Here is a 20564-nt window from a genome sequence, read left to right as displayed (position 1 = left end):
GCTATGTTGAGGATTCCCCTGAGGGAGCCCAAGGTTTTGGGAGAAGGTAAGCTGTTTGGTTTAGTATGTCAATGGCCAGCAGAAACTAAAGGCTGTGGGAGGCAGTAAGTGGAGCTTAGCCCACCTTACCTTCCAGCAGGCGCCTGGGTGCAGAGCTGAGCCAGCCCTGCCCCAGGAGGCCATGGGGCACCTGTACCCGCAGCATTCTCTCCTCCACAAGTCCTGGCTAAGAGACAGCCCCCAGGCTCCTCAGAGACACTGCTGCACCCCCCACCATGGTGACTGTCACCAGAACAGCTGGGAGAGGATTGCTTTATGCTGGAAGTACAGCATGGAAAGAGATGAGAAAGGAAGAGATGGACAACCACCGACAACTGGGGTTAGCTGGAGCAAAGTGGTACAGATAGAAGTGTCACACCAAGTTACCTAACAAGGTGTAGCCTATTCGGTTCGGAGGCTTTTTACACTTTAATTTGCAAACAGAACTGCCATCAATCTCATTCACCATTATCATGTCTACTCAAATATAGATAGAAAACCCAGGGGGTAAAATGGATTTCATTGTGGAAGGCCTTAAATTACATTATTACAGTAGAAAATACAGGAGGTAGAATATAACTGAAAAGACAAATGCAGGTTAAAGTCAAATCTAGAATAGCTCCTGTAAGCTACTTAAAACATGGTTTTAAAAACTAAACCCAGTACTATAGAAAACAGTTAAAATAAATTGCCATGAGAGCCCTTATATCATGCTTGATACAGGGAGGTAGGATGTAAGAATCAGGACACATGAGACATGACACTTATCTACAGCTCCTGTTTGCTTTACTGAGGACAGAGTTTCACAGGTCAGTCACCCTCTTCAGCTTCAGACTCCGACTCTGGAACAGAGAGACCTTGTCACTGGGCTGGCCCACCAACCCCACGCTCTGCCCTAGAGCCACGCAGATTTTGCTGGCTAGCTTCTCTAGCCAGTATGGGGACACACAGACACACCTCCAGACACACACACACACACACAGAAGACAGGACAGAAACTGTCTCAGGGGGTGTAGCAATGTATCCTGAGAGGAGTGGGTTTGTGACCCACCCAGATTTACTGCCACGTGGCTTGACTCCCATGGGAGCAGGCCTGGGGGTCAAGCAAAGACATGTTGGGGAATGAGCAGAATGCAGTAACAGGCAAACAGGAGCTTGTGAGAATGAGATAGGAAACTGCAAGAATGTTATCAGCTGCCTTGCAAGGACTAACGTGACTGCAATAGCTTTAACCAACTGTTAGCAATAGTGAGACTCATGTAAGGCCGGTGAACAGAGCATATGACCAATAGCAATGTAAGGTAACTTGTGTACTGATACAGAAACCTATATAAGCTCCGTGTGCGTTTAAATAAAGGAACTCAACATTGAGCTGAGTTGAGTCCGCAAACTTCGGGTCCGGCAAGGGGGCAATTAACACACACACAGACACCCATCCTCATCCATCCCCCCACCCCCCTCCAACCCCCCCCAAAAAAAAGCATTACTACAGTCAGGTTCCCAAAACAAACAAGGCTGCTGCTTACCTTCTTCAGCATTCTTGAGCCATTCAACAAACTTTTTCATCTGCTCCAGAAAGACGCTCTTTCCCTTTGCAAGATGCGCATCTTTATACCACTTTAGGATGGGTTCTTCACTCAGAACTTCAGCTGCAAGGTGTGCAAGAGTAGTGTTAACACAGCACACCATACCGGATGGCAGGCAGGGGCTCCCAGCAGCCCTCGCTTCCTCCCCTGCAAGCAACACCGAACTCCTTCCCTGGCTAAGGCTGGGTGTGAGGAATGCCTCCTGTTTTTACAGCTGGAGCAGCTGCACAGGCTTTTCCTGAGCACTACATCTAGGAGCTGCGCTTAGGCTCTTAGTATTTCACAGTTGTCCAAGGTGCCACACTCAGGACAGCTTCAGTCAGCAGCTAAGAACAGAGGTAAATCCTTTAAAGCTCCCAGTACACCACAGGAATTGTTTAATTCTTCCTTTAAATTTTACAAGTACAATATAACCTTCAGTATAACAAGCAGCTGTCTCATTCTTGCAGTGTTTCCACAGGTGCACAAGCAGGTTTTCAGTAACACCTTCTGACAGCCGAGAGCATCTCGGAAGACACTGATGGTCTGTGTCTCTGGCTGTTCAGTGTTCAGACAGAAAACCAACAGCACACTAGTACCTACCTTTCCCTAACTTAGATTCTAAGGCTCTTTGGTCCATCTGAATTTAGCTTTAATCTACCTACAGCTCAAACTAGAAAAAGCAGGCAGGATCCCTGTCTAGAGGAGCACTTCGTCATGTGACAAGGACAGCAGCCTCCACCTTCGCATTTTACTGCACCATCTTTGCAAACAGAAAGCAGAAACATCATCTAGCTCACATGTGCAACATTGTGGCCCTAATCTTCCCTAAGGGTCTTACCAGGATCCAAGCATTCTGCAAATTCAGGCTTTAAAACACCCAACCAACCTGCACAGCACCGCCCCAAACCCCAAGGCTACAACCCCACAGCAGTTACCTTTATAGAAGAGCACCACTATTTTCTGGAAGGCCTTCATGAAGTGAATGTTGTCATAACAATACTCTTGAATCTTCAACAGAAGAGTCAGCTCTGACTGACCTTGGGTAGTAAAGGCAGCAAGTAGAGGGCTGTATTGCTGTAAGAGGAACGACAGGTTGGCACACACAGCACTGCACAGCCTCGCACAGGTCCACCAGCCACTCCTGGGAAATGGCCAACCCCCACCCCACCTCACCCTAGTGCTTCTGCAGAGGTATTACTGCTCTTGTCTCAGGAACATGGACTGTAATACTGGTTACAAGGGGAAGAATTCCCTGTGTAATGCTGCCTCTCTTTAGGGGGTTGTAGTAGGTTTTAACTCATTTAAAAGGCGGCTGGAGAAAATCACAGATACACAGAATTTTAGGGGTTGGAAGGGACCTCAAGAGATCATTGAGTCCAACCCCCCTGCCAAAGCAGGTTCAGTAGGACAGAAAATGGAAACCCCAGCTCTACCCAAGGGGCCCAACAGCCCATACTTTACCTTCAAGTGCTTAATGGCTTGCTCTGCTACCAGCTCCTCCTTTTTGTTCCACTCCACCGTGCTCATTACACTTGACCAGATTATGGCTACCACGGTCTGTTCTGAGATGTTGTTTTTCTTCATCTCCTCCTTCACGTACAAGATTATCTGCCAGTTACAATGAAAGTCAACACACAGGCCAGATACCACACTAAGCTCAATTAAAACTTCTGTTCGAAAGGCAACCTAGATGCTCTCAGAATCACAAACAACCCCCCTTGATCATACAGCAGGATTCGGGACATTAAAGAAAGGCTGTGAAGTTAATACTGAAACACTCTGCTCCTAATTTTAATTCTCAGTGAGAGCTAGGTGTTTAAGTTCAGTATTTAATTAGGCATGTATCTTCAGATTAGTCTTAGATGCTATTGTACTGCAGGTAATTTCAGCTAAATTCAAAAATGAAAAAAAGGCTCCTACACCTTTCCTACAAAGACTTACATCCTTGAATGGATCTCCCCGTGACATCTGCTCCTGAAGTTCCTTCTGCAGCTCTTTCCGAGCTCCTATGGTTTGCTGGTTCCGAACATACTCGGACAGTTCTTTCAGTCCTGCTTCAGTGAAGTACTTGGAGAAGTGTTCAACACTTTGTTTGTTGGCTGGGAAGAGTTCCTGAAAACAAAGTTTACAACTGTCACAAAAGCAGTGTGTGTAAAGGACTTCACTGGTTTATACTAAACTGGCTCAAGCAGCAAACCAGTCCGTCCTGTGGTACTCACCATCAGCCTGTTATCCATGTTTACTTTACGAAGACTGACAGCCACCGCATTAATGTCCTTCTCATTTATCCATGACTTGAACAGCTTGACTGCAAAAGCTGCAGAAACACCTGTGCAACAACAGCAGCAGTTTTAGTACTGGAATTCAAAACGAGGGATTCGTGAGGGCCGAGAGCCCAGGACACCTGGTGGGCCAGACCACTACTCAAAGCTGCAGCAGTTGTCCCCAGAGGTATCAGCACAGTCAGCAGTTCCTCCACTGGAGGATACTGCTGCCTCTGGCACTTTTCTCACCTCTCAGCATCATGAAGGCTTCCCTGTACTCACCTCAACACTCCTTACTGCAATTCAGAACGGAACCTAAAGATATGACACACCTCCTACAGCCTGAAAGGTCTGTCTCCCACATACCTTGCTGGGTAGCACCATGCTCCCCAGCATCACACAGGGAAGTCCTACACACAGATTTCCCAAAAAGCCTATTTGTCTGAGCTCTTATCAAGACTGTCCATGTTGTGAGGCAGTGTGCTAACCTTTGCTAATCCCATAGTAAATCTATCACCAGATAAAACTAGTGAGCTCCAAGGGTGTACTGCTGTCAGAATTTCCACCTACATGTCATGGTTCTGTCACCCATCATTCTTCCATTATGGAGCTGGGCAACACTTACCTTCTTTAACCAAGTTCTCATTGTAAAGACTGTTGAGAATTGATGCATTAAGTGTCCCATTGGCGAGCAAAATACCCGTCAACATGGCCAGTTTGTTCCGCTCAGACTCTGAGAACCCTTTCAGGAACAGCAGCAACTGCAAAGAGTAAGAAGAGTTGCCATTAAAACTATGACATCTCATTGAAGTTTGGCTACTGCCTTCACAGCAGACGCTTTTGTTTCAATCAAGCCACCCTTGATGGAAGGTCATCTCTACCACCCGTGCAAGCTGGCTGTTCTAACACCTTGGCCAAGCCAGTGGTGAGTGGGGAGCTGGCTGACCGTGGGTGGTAGTAAATAGCTCTTTTTTGATCCTGCAGCCTGTCACAAGTGGGGTTCCCCAGTGAGGGACATGGATCCCAACGCTGTTTAATACCTACTTAAGTGATCTCGCATGATGGGGTCAAGTGTGCCCTGGTGAAATTTGGGGATGATACCAAACTGAGTAGGGAAGTGGACACTTCAGAAGAGAGAGCTGCCCTGCTGGAAGACCTGGACAGACTGGAAGAGTAGACTAACAAGAACCTTCTAAAATTCGGCAGGGACAAATACTAAGGTCTTGCACCTAGAAAAACATAATCCAGGAGTGCAGCACAGACTGGGATCCACCTGGCTGGAGAGCAACTCCGTGGAGAAGGACCTGGGAGTGCTGGTGGACAAGCTTGATATGAGCAAACAGTGTGCTGCTGCGGCAAAGCAAGCCAACAGGACACCAGGTTACATCAACAAGGGCATCACCAGCAGAGATGAAACCGCCATTACTCCATTCTGCTCAGCATCTGTCAGGCCACACCTACAACACCCTGTTCTGCTCCGGGCCCCACTATGCAAAACCAACCAATAAAAAAAAGAAAAGACACGGCCAGGCTGGAGTGGTTTCAGAGAAAGGCTGGGAAGCCTGACACATGAGGAAAGCCTTGAGAAGTGGCATCCTGGGGGAGACCTCATCACCATGTTCTATTACTTACAGGGTGGCTACAGAGATGGAGACTCCCTTTTTACAAGGGGTCACATGGAAAAGAGGGATGATGGGTACAAGTTACTCCTGGGAAGATTCTGACTGGACACAAGAGGAAAATGCTTCACAACGAGAACAATCAGCCACCAGAATAATCTTCCCAGGGAAGCAGTGGATTGCCCAACGCTGGACACTTTTAAGATTCGTCTGGATAGGCTGCTGGGCCATCTTGTCTAGAGAGAGCTTTTGTCAAGAGAGGTTGGACCAGAATACCTTCCCATTGTACTCTATGATTCCATGAACTTAAGTGTTCTATTTTAATAACCCACTGCATGATAAACCTCTTCTCTACAGAGTAAGAAACTAGAAGAATTTGAAGGTTTATTTGATAAGGAACTACTACATACCTTTTTGACTTCATCTTCAAAGCCTTTCTCCAGGTACTTGTAACGCCTGATTAGCTTGTTAAAAACCTAAAAAGATAATTAGAATTAAAAAGCCCCAAGTTCAGTAAAGTTGGTCTGAACTCTTTAGAGCGCTGTTAGCTTAGAACAGTGCTGCTCTATCTCTTCTAGTAAGCATCCTAAACCCATGCATTATTTTTACCTAAACTTTCAACCACACAAACACTTCATTTTTGAGCAGTTCAAGTTAAATTGTACTCGTTTCAGAACTAACCTGAGCAAATGCTTGCATGGTTTCAAGGTCTTCCTGTGCTGCAAATACGCAGACGTTTGTGCGTGTCATGTCATCTGCCAGGGTACCACCTGGGGCTGAAGAAGGGTTTCAGCATTAGAAGTATTACTCTGCAGTGGAAGTACTGAGTACATTTAACACATCGTCCTTTCGTGGCGGGCACTGTATCACTGAAGACAGCCCTACATTCCCATGTGCCCCACTGCTGTAGTGGAGCTTTACAATCAGTAGCTTAGATAACAACACTGAAATGTTCTGACCCCTACAGCTAACTGGATTGGCAACACATCTTGTTTATACATGGACAAGGTAACTTGACCATGAGCTCCTCTTCCCTTCAAGGAAGCCACTGAAGCTGCTTGATCCTAGCAAGTGTCTTTCTAATGTCTGCTGCTATAGTGCTGCTTTCTAAGTGTCTTGTAAACAAAGAGATAAAACACATACAGATGCACATTCAAAATTCAGCACACCAGAGGTGAGCTTCAGCCTCAAAACACCCTTCAGCTTTTTAGCTGGTAATTAGAAGACACTCTTCACCCTCCCCCTTCAGTCTAATACAGGCATATGAATGGTAGCAAGTCTGCTTCACTAACCAGGGTGCATTTAAGTCATCAACTGCAGTGCCAGAATACCAACATCTACGCCCTCCTACATAGGTGGGACCTCATTTTGTTATGCATTCGTTAGAAAATGAGCTAAAGATGGAAAACAAACATTTGTGGTAACAATATTAAAAGGTGGTAAGGCAACAGGATGCCAGTTTTTGTTTTGGCCTTCTGTGAGGTAAGATCAAAGCTAGTCTACTTAGATACTTGTTACACAGAGGGCGTTGAGTAAAGGATCCCTATAACACCCTTAATGCAGCAATGAGTTTTCCCTCTCCCCCTCAGCCTCGCTCCTGGAAGGAACACTTCCTAACACAGTATCCACTAGTTAAGCTCTTGCATGTATCTACCTCACCTGAGCACACAAAAGATGCACCCTCTGAAGTCAGGCCCCGCCAACACAGAAGTGACATCCACAGTCTGACTGTGGCCCAGAATCAGGTATTGCCCCTCCTCCCCCTGTGCATTTAGGTCATTTCAATTCTATTTCTGTTAGGTTACGGAAAGCCTCCTGCAAATGCCAAATTTCTCATTCAAGTCCTCCCCCACCTACTGCATAACAAATGCTGACATCTAGACAGACCTGTTCCGATCTAGGCAGGTAAGTTAAAGGGTCCTCTTCACAGCCTGTATTTTCAGTGGTCTCTGCCATCGGAACCCCTTCCCGCTAAGCAGTACTTAGCCAGGTAGGAAGTGGAAAGTCTACATTGGGAAGCGTCACCTTTTCAATTACTTTTGAACCTCATGTAGCTTCATCTCCTTACGTGGTCGGCGAGCATTGGTTCTGCTCTTTGCTCTTTACACGCGGTGCGCACATGAGCTCACAAGACCTTTCGTCATCTCACTTCGCTTCCTCAGTTCCCTGTGCTTCCTGCTGACCTGACCACCACTGACACGTGCTAGAGCCCATGGCCTCACTACTGCCAACCACAAAACGATCTGTAACAGCATTTCCAAGACTAATCACATCAGATTCTTCTGTAAACAGTATTACTTTCCAAAATAACAGGACAGTGTGCACAAAGGACAGGATGATGTCAGAATCTTCCAGGGCAACTCCATCAGCCTTGCGACCATAGACCACACACCTGAAACAGGCAGTCATCCATCTCACATCAGCAGATGTGACTACAGAGTCAAGATCAGATCCCAGTAAAACAAGTATTAAATCCAACAGGTTTTCCTCTAAGCCAAGTCTGCACAGCCTACGCTTTGGAGAATGCAAACTGACTCAAGCAAAACTGCAGTCAGGTGTACAGAGTATTTCTACAGTAACCCGATTGGCTAAGGCGGTCAGGTAGTTTACACAGATAACAAACCCTGTTCTATACACTCAGTGGGCTCTTTAGCAGAGGTTTTGCCCTGGAAGAAAGCAGGGAGCTTTTCTAGAGTCAAATGAATAAAGACTGAAGCAGCCTCCTCAAAGGGACTTACCCAGCATTCCACCAGCCACCAGGATGTCAAAAAGTGTTTCTGCATAGCGGCGATAGTCAAGTTTTGCACCAGAAGCATCAAGAAACTTTGCTACTGCCTCCAAGTCAGTACCAGTTTCAGTTAAACCTTGAATAATACAGTCCTGGAACTGAGTAGGGTCAAACCTCTCTTTTTCATCTGTAAAGACAAAGCGTTGAAATGAAGTAGCCACTTTGTTTTAATCTTATTTCAAAAGAAACCCACAAACAAACTGGCAGCCTAAAATGATCTTCAGTGGCCAATACAGCAGTAAGAAATTTTACTGCTTTCACTCCCCTATTTAGTAAAGGCTGGGGGATAAGGCTATCAAAAGCTAAAACATTCCTTCGTTACCTCTTACTGAACTCTTACAGTACTTTCACTATGAACAGTTGTTTGTGACAAGCTTTATTACAGATTGATCTTTCACTCCAAAAAGAGGCTTAGCCACATGCTGGAAGGCAATTCTTACTATGCACCCCTACAATTTGTACACTTGTCTCCATTACTCGTGTTCCATTTCAGCCCTTCGGGCCTCGCTGTTAAAGCAGAACACATTTCTTTATATTTGAGCTACAACAGTTGATCAGAGCCTTGTTTTTCACTGTAAGCAGAGCACAGTTAATACACATGAAACTAACCACCCATGAAACTAACAGAAATCCACCCATGAAACTAACAAATCGTACATGGAAGAGGTATTCAACTTCACTCCTATCTCTATCTGTCCTTAGATTATACAGACCATATGATGAAAGCTTTGAAGTAAACAAGACTGCTGCAAATCAGCTTAGCCAGTTTTGTTAAGAGTCCACGAGCAACCTCTCAGTAAGGGCCATACCACTGTCCTTACGTCCAATGCAAGTATCAACATGTTGGCGACAGTTGGGTAAAAGCCTGGAAATGCTGGATCAGTTATTTTCCAGGACAGATCCATGACACTCACTGTTACCACAGAGCTGCTTGGAAGCCAACCTACACTTAAATGCTTGAAATGCAAACATCCGGGGGTTTTGGTAATTTTTTATCTGCTGGACAGACTAACTCTCTCCTTTTAACAGTTTCTCAAGGTGCTTTAACTTTAAAATAAGTTATGTAAGTCAACATGTACTTCTGTACAGCTTAATTGCTAGTTCAGTATGTACAGTATCCAGTTTGAGCTGGAACACTAGTAGTATATTAGAAAACCAGCACTAGATATTAAAATCTAGGAGCTGTGCCCACTTATTTAAGTTTAAAAACCCACACCACTAAAACGTTAAACTAATCATACATCATCTTTGGTCATTAACTCTTCTTATGGGACTAACTGTGGCCATACAGAGATGACCACTTGCACATCCCACACTTGGGATTTTTTTTCTTTTTTTTTTTTTTTTTTTCTGGTTAGGTTTTTAAATTGAACCCAGATAGTCCTACAGCATTAGGGCACCAGTGTCACTTTCATACAGTGGCTAACACAGACATCCCTCCCAGATTAGGTGCTCCTTGGACATCCATATTAACCCACAACAAGCCTGTGCTGGAGTTTCCCTGTAACTCAAGGGTGCTAAATACCTCTGCTTTTGGGCTGAGCACACTCAGTACACCTCCAGACCGACCGTTTCTTAAGCTAAGGTTATCATACTGAATTCTGCAACAATCCTTACTGCCAGATGGCCTTTGCTGGTGCAGAGAACATTCTGGCACGCAGTTCGCCTCACGGCTTTGTATTCGGCGTGCTCTCCTTTAAATCCGTTCTAAGAGCATAAAGGCGTTAAGCTTTTCCCTGAGGGAAACCGACTTTCTCCCGGGCCCGACGGCCCGCGCTGCGGCTGCCTTACCTCTTTTCCTAGTTTTAAAACGCTGGCCCGATAGCGTCGGCTTCTGCGGCTTTTGATTATTCATAAAAGACACCCTGCAAGGAAGCAGAAGCACACCTCAGGCCGCTGAGGACGGCGCAGGCCCGTGGGCCCCGGCAGCTCGGCGGCCGCGCCGCACGCCCCGCTGGCAGAGGGCGCCCCGCCAGCTCCCGGCCCGGCCTCCCCCTCCCGCGGCTCCAGCCCGGCCCACGCCGCTATCCCTTCCCTTCCCCGGCCTCCATTTTCCCCGCGGCGCAGGGCGGCTGGCAGAGAGGCAGCGGCCCCCGCCCCGGCTACCCGGCACGCACCGGGCCTCCCCGAGCGGAGGCGGCGGCAGGGCGTTGGCGAGGCGGGCTCGGAGTCCGCTGCGGCGGCGGCGCCCCCTCACCCCCGTCCCCCTCGCCCCCGTCCCCCTGCGCGGAGGTGGCGGCTCCGCTGCCGCTGCCGCGCTCCGACGCCCGCGCGGGGCAAGATGGAGAACGAGGCGCCCCCGCCTCCGGCCGAGTGCGGCGCGGCCGTTACGGCCCGGCCTCGCCTGGCGTCAGCCAGCCCCATCCGGCCGCAGCGCGCCCCCAGCAGCCGCCCCAAGCCCGGACCCGTCTCCTCACCGACTTTAAGGCAGAGAGAAAACACCCGAGCGGCCCGGAGCGGGGACGGGCGCGAGCAGCAGCAACGAGCAACAGCGGCGACGAAACCTCTCCGAGCGCAACCAACGCGAGAGGACGAGGGGAGGGCCGCGCTCACGCCCCGCCCGGGCCGGACCATCCCGCTCTGCCGGGGAGAACGGGGGGAGAAGGGCCTGGCCGTGCCCGGCGCCCCGCGCTGCGGCCCCGCCGGCGCCTCACGCTCCTCTGCCCGGCGCGCCGCTTCCCCGCGAGCGGGAAAGCCCGGCAGGTCGCCCTCGTGGCTTCGCCGGCACGCGCGAGTAGCTGCCTGGTGCCCCCCGCGCGCGTGGATCGGCCCCACCGAGTCAACGCACCGCCCCGCAGCGCGGCCCCGCCGCAGCCCCCCGGGGGAGGGAGGGTACCGCCGACGGTGCCCGGCGCGGACGCCGCGGGTTGAAGGCGCTCGGGTGGCCTAGGGCTGGTGTGCGCTCCCGGAAGAGCAGCCCGCCGAGCTGAGCCAGGCGTGAAGTTCGGGCAGCCCGCAGCGTGCGAGGGGGAGCCGCGGCCTGGCCGCGGCAGAGCGGGATCTCCAGCAGGCAGGGCCCGCTGCCCTGCGAAAGGCGCTTTCGGGCTCTGAGCCTCACCCCTCGCTGTGCTCTACCGCATCTCCCCCAGGTTCAGCCCTTCCTGGGAACTGCCCGACAGCACATGGGGGCAAACGAGGCAACGGAGCAGAGGCTGCTCTGGAAGAGTGCGGACGTTCTGTGAAAGTCAAACCAGGCCGCCAGACCAGCATCACCCGCTGGAGCCGTTTGCCCAGCGGAGAGGGAAGCAGCTGTCTGAGCAACGGGCGCTCCCCACATCAGCCATCATAGAAGCAGCAATGAGAGCAAGCCAATTTCTAGCCAAAACCCTGTTTATTTGCTGGCAAAACGTGCAAAAGCAGATGCAAGCCAGCATTGTGCCAGTTGTTATTGCTGTCAAATTTATGAAATACACAAAATCCGTTTCCCAAACTAGTCAAACACATTTTAGTTAATGCAATTTAGTTGTGTCTTTTCCAAGGCAGCCGTTAAATATTCACAGCAGCATACTGACTGGATGTGTAAAACCAGGAAGCCCGTGTGATCGGGCAAACAGCAGCAACCAGGACAACTAATAGCGTGTTACCAGTGTTAATTCAGATGCTGAGGAAGATGGCCTCAGAAGTAGCCTGTGGAAACCAGGCCCCATCAACATGAGTTTACAGTAGTTTATTATTTCACTTCTATTCTTAGAATAATTTGTTCAGCACCAGCGTGGCTTTTGAAGAGTGAATTATCAATGTATTACATTCTTCCCCGTTCATCTGGTTGTTTACCAAGAGTGGTAAAGCTTCCTGCCAAAGTAAACTGTTTTAGAGAGGCTGATCATCGGTTAAGCTTAGAAAAATCAGATTCACAGAACAGCTTTACACAAAGCTTGTATCAAGCTCTTTTTCTTGTTCATTTAAATATAAAGTGGCAGAAAATCTGCTAGCCCAGACCATATTCACACTTTCAACTGGATTAGATATTCCAGCTTCAGATTTGACAGGCTGCTTCATAGTTTACTCAGTATGTGTATCAGAGGGATCAGAAACAATTACTGTGTTAAATTCATACCCAGAATGCCTGTTCTTTATTAGCATCTCAATCAGCATTCACGTTAGCTGCTGTATAAATATATTTGCAATACATGTATAAAGCACACTCTATTTGGCCATTCTTTCATTTGTGCTTTCCTCTAAGTAAACCCGTTTTTCAGTAACTATCACACCTTCTACATGTTTACTAGGTCTCTTTTTCACATAGGTAAGTTATAAAAGCTCATGAGAATTTGCAATTCTAATCTCATGCTGTTGTTAATGCTATGCCTGATGTGTTATTAGGTCCTTGATCTATTACTACAGTTGTAATATATTCTTTCCTCAGATCCTGCTGGTAACATCACCTTACAAAGACTTCATATATTCACATCTGACATAGAGCAAAGTTCCCTGGTTCCAGAAGCACAGGCCAACTCCACTGCAGTTAAAACACAGCTTCTTTCACTAGCAATTGTAACAACAGGTCTCATCCTATCTTCAGGCTGTAGAGCAGCCTGTCTGTTAGCAGACAGCATGAACAAAATCAGTATGCTAGGGTAGGCCCTTTAAATCCTGTTTAAAAAACATACACTACCAAACTCACACACCAACACATAACTAGCAACGTGTACCAGACTGACTATAACATGCAACATACCTTCCATGATACAGAAGATGCAACTGCTGCTCAGCTCTTCACTCCCCAAATGGGCGAGCTGCTGGACTGCAGCAGAGATCACAGGCTTCCCTCCAGACCTTACACAGCTGCCAAATTTCCACCAGGTGTGAAGTATAATGCTCCTTTGACTAGAGCTCTTGAAATGACCAAGTACATTAGCAGAGCAAGTCACTGTGCTTCAGGAGGTGAAAGGGGTCACCTCCACAGCCATAACCTTTTAATTAAGGTCATTCCCAGCCCTATTTCTTTTTTTAATTCCAAGAAACAGCTTCCTTGGCTGTGAATCTTTCTGTCTTGTCTGAGCTAGCAGAGAGGTTGTCACACTTCTCAGCCACACTGTAATTTTTTCAGAAGAATGCAAGGGGAAGTATTATCCTTTGGTGTTCTTAACACAGTGTGCTAAGTGATTTGCATCAGCCACTCACAATCTAGGCAACACAACAATTCTGGTAATTTTTTTCACTTTATCCCTGAATATATCTATTTAGGAAAGCAAATAAGCATTCCTTATCTATCCTTACAATGGGAGATTACACTTAAAGCCTGGAAAAGAAGAATCTTAGCTTTTACCTATGAAGTTCTTTTATCCAAGCAGAACTGGCTAGCTTGTGTTTGATCCTGCTGTCTTATGCAACTGGTAAGGACATCTCTCCAGTGAGGCTGCTTACCTTTCGCTGTCCTTGCCTGGACTACAAGTGTTGCACAATCACCCAACCCAGCGTTCATTTAGTTACACTACCCTTACAGGATAAAACTAGAGTAAAAGCTGGAAGTAGTATAATCAGTGTTTTGTTCATTCTGCAAGAATGGGTAAATAAACTGGGTATATAAAAAACCAGAAAGCTTTAAAAACGAGGGAAAAGTAAGCATATGCTTGCCATGTATGGACACATGAATGGGCAATGAAACCACCATCCTTTCTGGAGCTAGAGTGCTTGTACTCACACCTGGGAATACAATGGAGTTTATCTCAGTTGTACAAGGTGGCTCTTCCATGCCTATGGGAGCCTCAATTACAGTAAATACAGTTTCTTTAGATGAATATGCTGGGGGCTGCATCAGCCCAATAGAGGTGAGGCTGATGTAGCTCCATTCCCCAAAGTCCAACCAGTAGCAAGGCCAAGTGTGTATTCTCAAGAAGAAAACATGCAAACACACGTGTATATACACATATAAATACAGCCAGCCACACAGACAGAGACACACTGCGCTCCCACAAACAGCACCAGTGGCCTTGTCCTTTCCTTCCTCTGACTGATTAGCATGGAGATCCATTAGTGGGATATGCACATACAGATGTACAGACTATATGTATACACACTAAGAACCCCTCAGGTAACTGGCCTCAGACAATCTATCCAGTTCCAGATCTCCCCAGATTTCATCTCACAACATTTGTGCTACTATTTTTTCCCAGAAACAGTATTGGTTATACATCACAGTGTCACAAAGTTTGCTTTTATTGAAGACAGATTGAAGCAAATTCCAGTTAACAGCCCAATGGAATTCCCAAAGTACTACATTCAAAAATACCCCAAGGGAGATCACATTCAGAGGGAGGATGTTCAATTGACCGCTGGATGTCCTGCAAATACTTGTTCAAGGCACTGATTGCTTTGGTACCAATTCTAAAATGACAGCATTTTTCTGAGTCACAATTAAATGAAAAGCCAAGAGTACAAGTCACAGATTAGGAAAATTGCATTTTAAGGAAAGGAACACAAAGACATGATAGTTCCCACTGCCAGCTCCTTGAAGTTCTTGCTATCATAAAATTGCAAAGCATATTGCCAGTTGGGCTTTTCTCATTAGCTGTAGTCTCTCACAATTTACCAAGAGAAATGAACAGGAAAACTTCACCAACATAAGTTAGCAATCCCTTATTACTTGTAATATTATTCTATTTGTGAAGGAATAAGATCTTGTTGTACCTTTACAGATATAGATTAAGTATGATTTCGTTGAGGATGTGTGCTTTGTTCTATACTGTGCTAATTTAAGCCTGCATTCTCACCCTTAAAATAAAAGTCTAGGTTTATGTTTATGTAAATGCATTCAGGATCTGAACTAAAGCAATACTTGTTGAGTGTCTCCAGAGATATTCCTTATGCTAGTCTTCTGGGCACACAACGATGATGTTAAGTGTGTTCTTACTGTTTATTACTTTGAACTATGAAACATGAAAGTCAAATACCAATTTGTACGTATACCTATATTGCCTTAGCTCAACCATTTCCTTTTCTCCCTCTCAAACACCTTTGCACTTGCTTTTCAGTCACTTGTCCTCATGGGAAAATGCTCCATCAAGGTTCATACAACTGCCACTGCATCACTTTAAAATCTCCTTTCTGAAACAGTGTCTGTCAGAATGCCAGTCATGGCACAGCTGAGCTAAACTGTGAGCTGACACACCTATTTTTAAGGAGGAACTTCTACTGTTTCAGCCCTGCTCCCCTCCACCTTTTCACCTCGGTCACTTGCTGTGTACCTGTTATGTGTAAGGGCTGATGGTTGCAATGGGCCCCCCCCATTTCAAAATTAGTATTTTAGATAAGACAACCTTGAGTTTTACAGATGTGGTAGTCTGTCTCCATGTATCTTTGCTCACTAATCTCTGTTACAAACTTCACTCAAAGTTGGTACTGGGAATCGTCCTGCTATTTAACCCCTCCTACCTCCCCCACCTTGTGCCTTCTCCTTACCTACAGATGAATGTATCAACTATGTCCTAACTTTGCCATTTTGCTGGAAAGAAGGAGCAAAACTGGGTAAGGCAATGGAGAGGAAGAACGAGTGCTGGCAATATAGTGAATAGCAGTGACTGTATTCCAGCTCTGAGAGAGGTCAAAGTCAATAGTGGTTCAGAGATGTAACGGTGTGGAGCAGGCCTAAGATGGGCTGCCAAGAAGCAGAGTGTTACTGGGGTAACACTATACTAGAATGTCACTGGGGTAGTGATAATCTATCAGGGCCTAGAAAACATTTGGCAGTACATACTGTTTGAATCTCTGCTCTACTGTAATATTGATGCATTTCCCATCACTAGTTTGTACAGTGTCTAATTCTGATCTTTGGGATTTTCATGTACTAGAACAACAGAAAGAGCAGATATTAACTGAGGCTGAGGGAGCTGGGCTTGTTCAGCCTAGAGAAGAGAAGGCTGCCAGGGGATCTCATTGCAGCCTTCCAGTACCTGAAGGAACCATACAAACAGGAGGGGAATCAACTTTTTAAAAGGATAGACAATGGCAAGACAAGGGGGAATGGATTAAAGCTAAAGGAAGGAAGGTTTAGATTAGATATTAGGGGAAAGTTTTTTACAGAGAGAGTAGTAAGGTGATGGAACAGGCTGCTCAGAATGGTGGTGGATGCCCATCCCTGGAGGTGTTCAAGGCCAGATTGCATGGGGCAACCTTGTGTAGATCCAGGCCTGGAGGTTGGTGGCCCTGCCTGTGGCAGGGGTTTGGAGCTCTGTGATCCTCAGGGTCCCTTCCAACCCAGACCATTCTATGATTCTATGATAACAGTTGTGAATTTCAAACTGTAAGTAGAAGTGGCAAAATGGTACTATTTGTGATCTGCTTTTTGTTGCAGATATTTTCAATATGGCATGCAAATTCTTTGAAATTCATGGGGTAACTCCAGAACTGCAACAGTGTAGCAGGGGACACAGTTTGGTTTAGAAATAAGTGTATATTTCAAAAAGAGATGTTTCTTACTTGTCAGGACAACAGAACAGGTGCTTATAACTTGTTCTACAAAGATGGGTATGTCTGTATGTGTAAGTATTGGAGATCTACTTGCAGGAATGCTTCCAGTCAGTAAGTGGCTAAAGAGGTCACCTGGTTGGTTGATACTTAGGAAAGCAGTATTAATCTATATCAATGGCCCATGGCCTATAGGTTCCTGGTTTATCTTTCGGAATCTGAAAGAAAATATAAAGAAAACACATCATTTTGCTAAAGGAAAGAAAACACTGTAATTCAGAAATGTGTGTTGCTTAGCAGCCATTTAAATGTCATTGCATGCATAGATCCACAGTGTCTTGTGTTATAAAAGGTTGTGAAATCAACTAAAATACTTCAAGTCAACAATGGCACCATTGTAACTGAACAGGTAATTAAGCATGTATCTCCATACCACAGGTGAATTCACAGCTCAAAAGGTTCAGACTAGAGGAACTGACATATGAGTTTCCATTATGCAACACAGTTTAATGAGTCTACGTTAAATTATGGAGACCATGATGTTTTCCAGGAAATTCTACATTTCTGAGGATAAAACATCAGCTCCAGCAGACTGGAGCTTTACTTAAATTCTAAGTTGTTACCAAGTTTTTGCATAACACTTAGACCACAAAGGTTCTTGATCTTGGTAATGATTTCTATTAAAATGAGATGTTCTATCACTGTGAAAGACTTGGCTGTTGGATATTCTGCACAGAAGGAAGAAGAAATGGATGGATTTCACAGCTCCAGCCTCCACATAGCTTGAAGCTGTGGGGTTGCTAGTTGAAAAGATAGGGGCCTGCAGGTTTACCTGACTTACAGTGCATCCCTTTTTGTAGAGACATTTTCAGCCTAGGATACAACACATTTGCTCAAACTCAGATCCATGGAGCTTGTTAAGTTGAAAGCTTTAATTAATGCATACTGTCACAGTTTGGTCTTGTGTATCCTATTTTCCAGGCCCCCAAAATGTTTGTTTAGTTTTCTTCCTGACTGGATGTGGACTGAGCAGAGAATGGCTGCTAAACTCTTGCAGTTTATGTTTGATAGTTGCTTTTATGTTTTACTCTTTTTTTTTCCTCCCCTTCAACTTATAAATAAACAGACATGTTGGGCAAGTGACAATGTATTAAGCAACTCCAGATGTATCTACTTTTACAGTGCCAAAAGGATGAGAGTCAGAATATAAGTCCCATCTTGCCCTCCCTTCTGAAGAAAATCTTGCAAGAACATTGTTGGCTAGGACAGACAGGGGGAGGGGATTTGGCTCAGGTCTTGGTGTCTTACAAAAATGAGTACTCTCCACCAGGCTACTGGTCTGTCAGGCCAACCCCTTCTAGCAAGGAAAGTGCAAGATACAAGACAATGAGATTGAAGGCACCACTCTGGAAAGACAGAACTGCAAGGATGAAGGTACTTTTTCCTGTCATTTTCATTTTGAAGGAAGCAAAGGCAAAGCACAATACATCAAATCTACAAAGTAACTACTGTGTCTGAGATAGGAAGAAAATTGGCATCTTGCGTATCTGTCAAACTCAACCAACAATCCCACACCACAACCTGCAAGGAAGAAGGCTGGGGTGTCTAAAATCCATTGTCTTTAGGCCCCATCATTTCAGTGTCTACTGAACATCTCTTTGTTCCAGAAAACAAAGAAGAGCTAGCATGACCTGAAGGTCAGGGTGGAAGGCTCTCATAAACCCAGCTGCAAATGGATTGTACAATGGGAATAATCATTGCTAGTCTCTGCTTTTTTTATAAAAATCAAAGATGTGTTCACTCAATCATCTCTAGGAATACTTCTCACAGAAAATGAGCTTATATGAAGTAACTGGGACCTAGACAGTTTCGGTCTTCACAATAAATATCTTAAATTTACACCTTTAGATTCTGTGATTGCCACTGCCAATGGTGATGCTTGTATGGTAACGTAAATCTAAAATGTTTTATTTGGGAGTGCTCTTGTACACCCAGCCTATGTTCTAACTCTATGTTGTGACAAGACTTGGATTCACATTGACCCTGTTTTCAAGGAAGAAAAAGAGGACACTGGGATACTTGGTTCAAAGTGCAATCAAGTCTAGAACCAGGAGCAGAGGACGAGTGATAGAGCACACCTACTCTGTATCTAGACATAGTCATAGCTCCTAATAGTGATGCAAGTAAAGTGACCCTAAAGACGAAGAATACATTGAAAAGTACTTTCAAGGGCTTTTAGATAAAAGGAGATACAGAAATTGGAAACATTACACCTGAGGAAACAGCACAGGCTCCTCCGTTCTGGACCCTTAGTTCAGGTTTCTCTATCAACATAGTGGAGCAAAGTGCCACTGATAAAATTAAGTGCAAAGCTCTCCTAATTGGCATGTTGAAGAAAAGATGTGGCTCACTTAGTCTATTTGCTCAATCCATTCAGATTAAAGTGAATTGAGGAGTTTGCTAGTTCACAAAAGGAACAGAAATAACCTTACCATCTCAGTAAAGACATCACCACAGGCCATGCGAATCCGCTCGACAGTCAAGGGGCTGTTCAGCGTGAAGTCCAGGGGCAGTCCTCTTTCTTTCCGTGCAGCAGCCACCGCCTCTCTTATGGCAAAGAACACTGAGCTGCCAAGGAAGAATCCAGCTTCACCCACGCCCTGGCAGAGGAGAGAGGCAGTTGCAGACACTGGCTTTAGAAACTGACAGCAGAGAGTTAAATCAACACATCTTCATTGTAGTTATCTGAAATATACTGAATCCGACCAGCTCAGTATTTGGTCCTGTCTAGCATATTTGGATACAGCAAATACCTTGGATCTCTGAGAACTTTTGAGTCAGAAAAAAACACAGACCAGGATCTGGCTGATGGGGTTAATTTTAAAATTGACAATACAGCTACACTGTCAAATAAGCTTCCTGCTGGGACTTCAATGCTCATGTTATAAAGGCATGAAATAACTCAGGACTTCCCACATAAATGACCTTTTTCTATATCCAAGTGGACTTATTTATACATGATGAAACAGAGGAAGAAAAACACTCACCCCCACTGGTCCCCTAGCCCCTGTTTTTTTCCAATTTTGATAAGAAATGTGCCCTTTGCCTGTATTTTCTTCATGTGAATGAGTTCATTTACTTATTTACGCCATGCAAGGCTGTAAGAATAGGGAGTGGATATCTGGAAATTCCTGTGCCTTTGTGTATTGGGTTTGGCTTGGTACTTTTATTTGCTTTCCTTGTGTGTCTGCAGCTTCTGCTTTACTTAAACTGTCTTTATCTCAACTCACAAGTTTGCTTACTCTTCTGATTCTCTCCCCCATCCCACAGAGGGCAAGTGGGCGAGCAGTTCTGTGGGGCTGAGGTACCTCCTGGGGTTAAACCACACACTTTGTCACACCTGGGGTGCTTGAAAATTTTAAGTAAGATTGGTGTGTTTACCTTGGAAGAATAGATAGCAATTGAGTTGCATGAATTTGGCAGTAAATAGACACAGAACTGCTCAGGAATGTCACAGATGGCAGGGATCTTGTATGTATCTGGGCCAAGACTGAGCTGCTCTCCTTCTGGGGAAAAGTAGATTTCTTCTAATGTATAAAGACCAACACCCTGAATGAAGGCTCCTTCAATCTGAGCAAAGAAAAAAAGGTATACTTTTACATCTCATTCGGTCAGATAAAAGCACAAATACAATTTGATTTTTTAAGATTACACATGAACTGACATATTTCCTTCCAGAAGTAGAAATCAGCCAACACAGACTAAGACAGGACCAAGCTGTCCTTCTCTGACTTACACAAATATTTTCAATGGCTCAAGTTCTACTTTTCCTTATTCCTGGCTAAACTCACCATAACTAGTACAGCTACCTTTGATTTGC

The 20564-nt window shown here is 45.5% G+C and overlaps 2 protein-coding genes across 2 annotated transcripts in view; both read right to left on the bottom strand.

Annotated features, from left to right (window-relative positions):
• Nucleotides 1-527: 527 nt before the first annotated feature.
• On the bottom strand, nucleotides 528-10783 carry BZW1 (basic leucine zipper and W2 domains 1). The gene is made up of 12 exons (XM_084265491.1): nucleotides 10696-10783; nucleotides 10070-10143; nucleotides 8229-8405; nucleotides 6172-6266; nucleotides 5901-5966; nucleotides 4497-4632; nucleotides 3827-3936; nucleotides 3549-3719; nucleotides 3069-3215; nucleotides 2543-2681; nucleotides 1566-1688; nucleotides 528-881 (listed from the first exon to the last, which is right to left on the bottom strand). Exons 2-12 carry the CDS (start codon nucleotides 10131-10133, stop codon nucleotides 850-852), a joined length of 1260 nt encoding a protein of 419 aa, XP_084121617.1. The 5' UTR covers nucleotides 10134-10143; nucleotides 10696-10783; the 3' UTR covers nucleotides 528-849.
• Nucleotides 10784-16802: 6019 nt separating this feature from the next.
• Nucleotides 16803-20564, bottom strand: part of AOX1 (aldehyde oxidase 1) — a gene marked incomplete at its 5' end in the record, with an annotated part of 81917 nt that continues 78155 nt past the window's right edge. The window contains 3 exon segments of the mRNA XM_084264559.1: nucleotides 16803-16902; nucleotides 19177-19344; nucleotides 20126-20314. Of these exon segments, the coding sequence (XP_084120685.1) occupies nucleotides 16849-16902; nucleotides 19177-19344; nucleotides 20126-20314 (411 nt within the window). The 3' untranslated portion in view covers nucleotides 16803-16848.

The sequence above is a fragment of the Gallinula chloropus genome (assembly GCF_964237585.1).
Source record: "Gallinula chloropus genome assembly, chromosome: 5".
Lineage (NCBI taxonomy): Eukaryota > Metazoa > Chordata > Aves > Gruiformes > Rallidae > Gallinula > Gallinula chloropus.
Note: the sequence above shows the minus strand (reverse complement) of the source record. Positions and strands in the feature narration are given on the sequence as shown.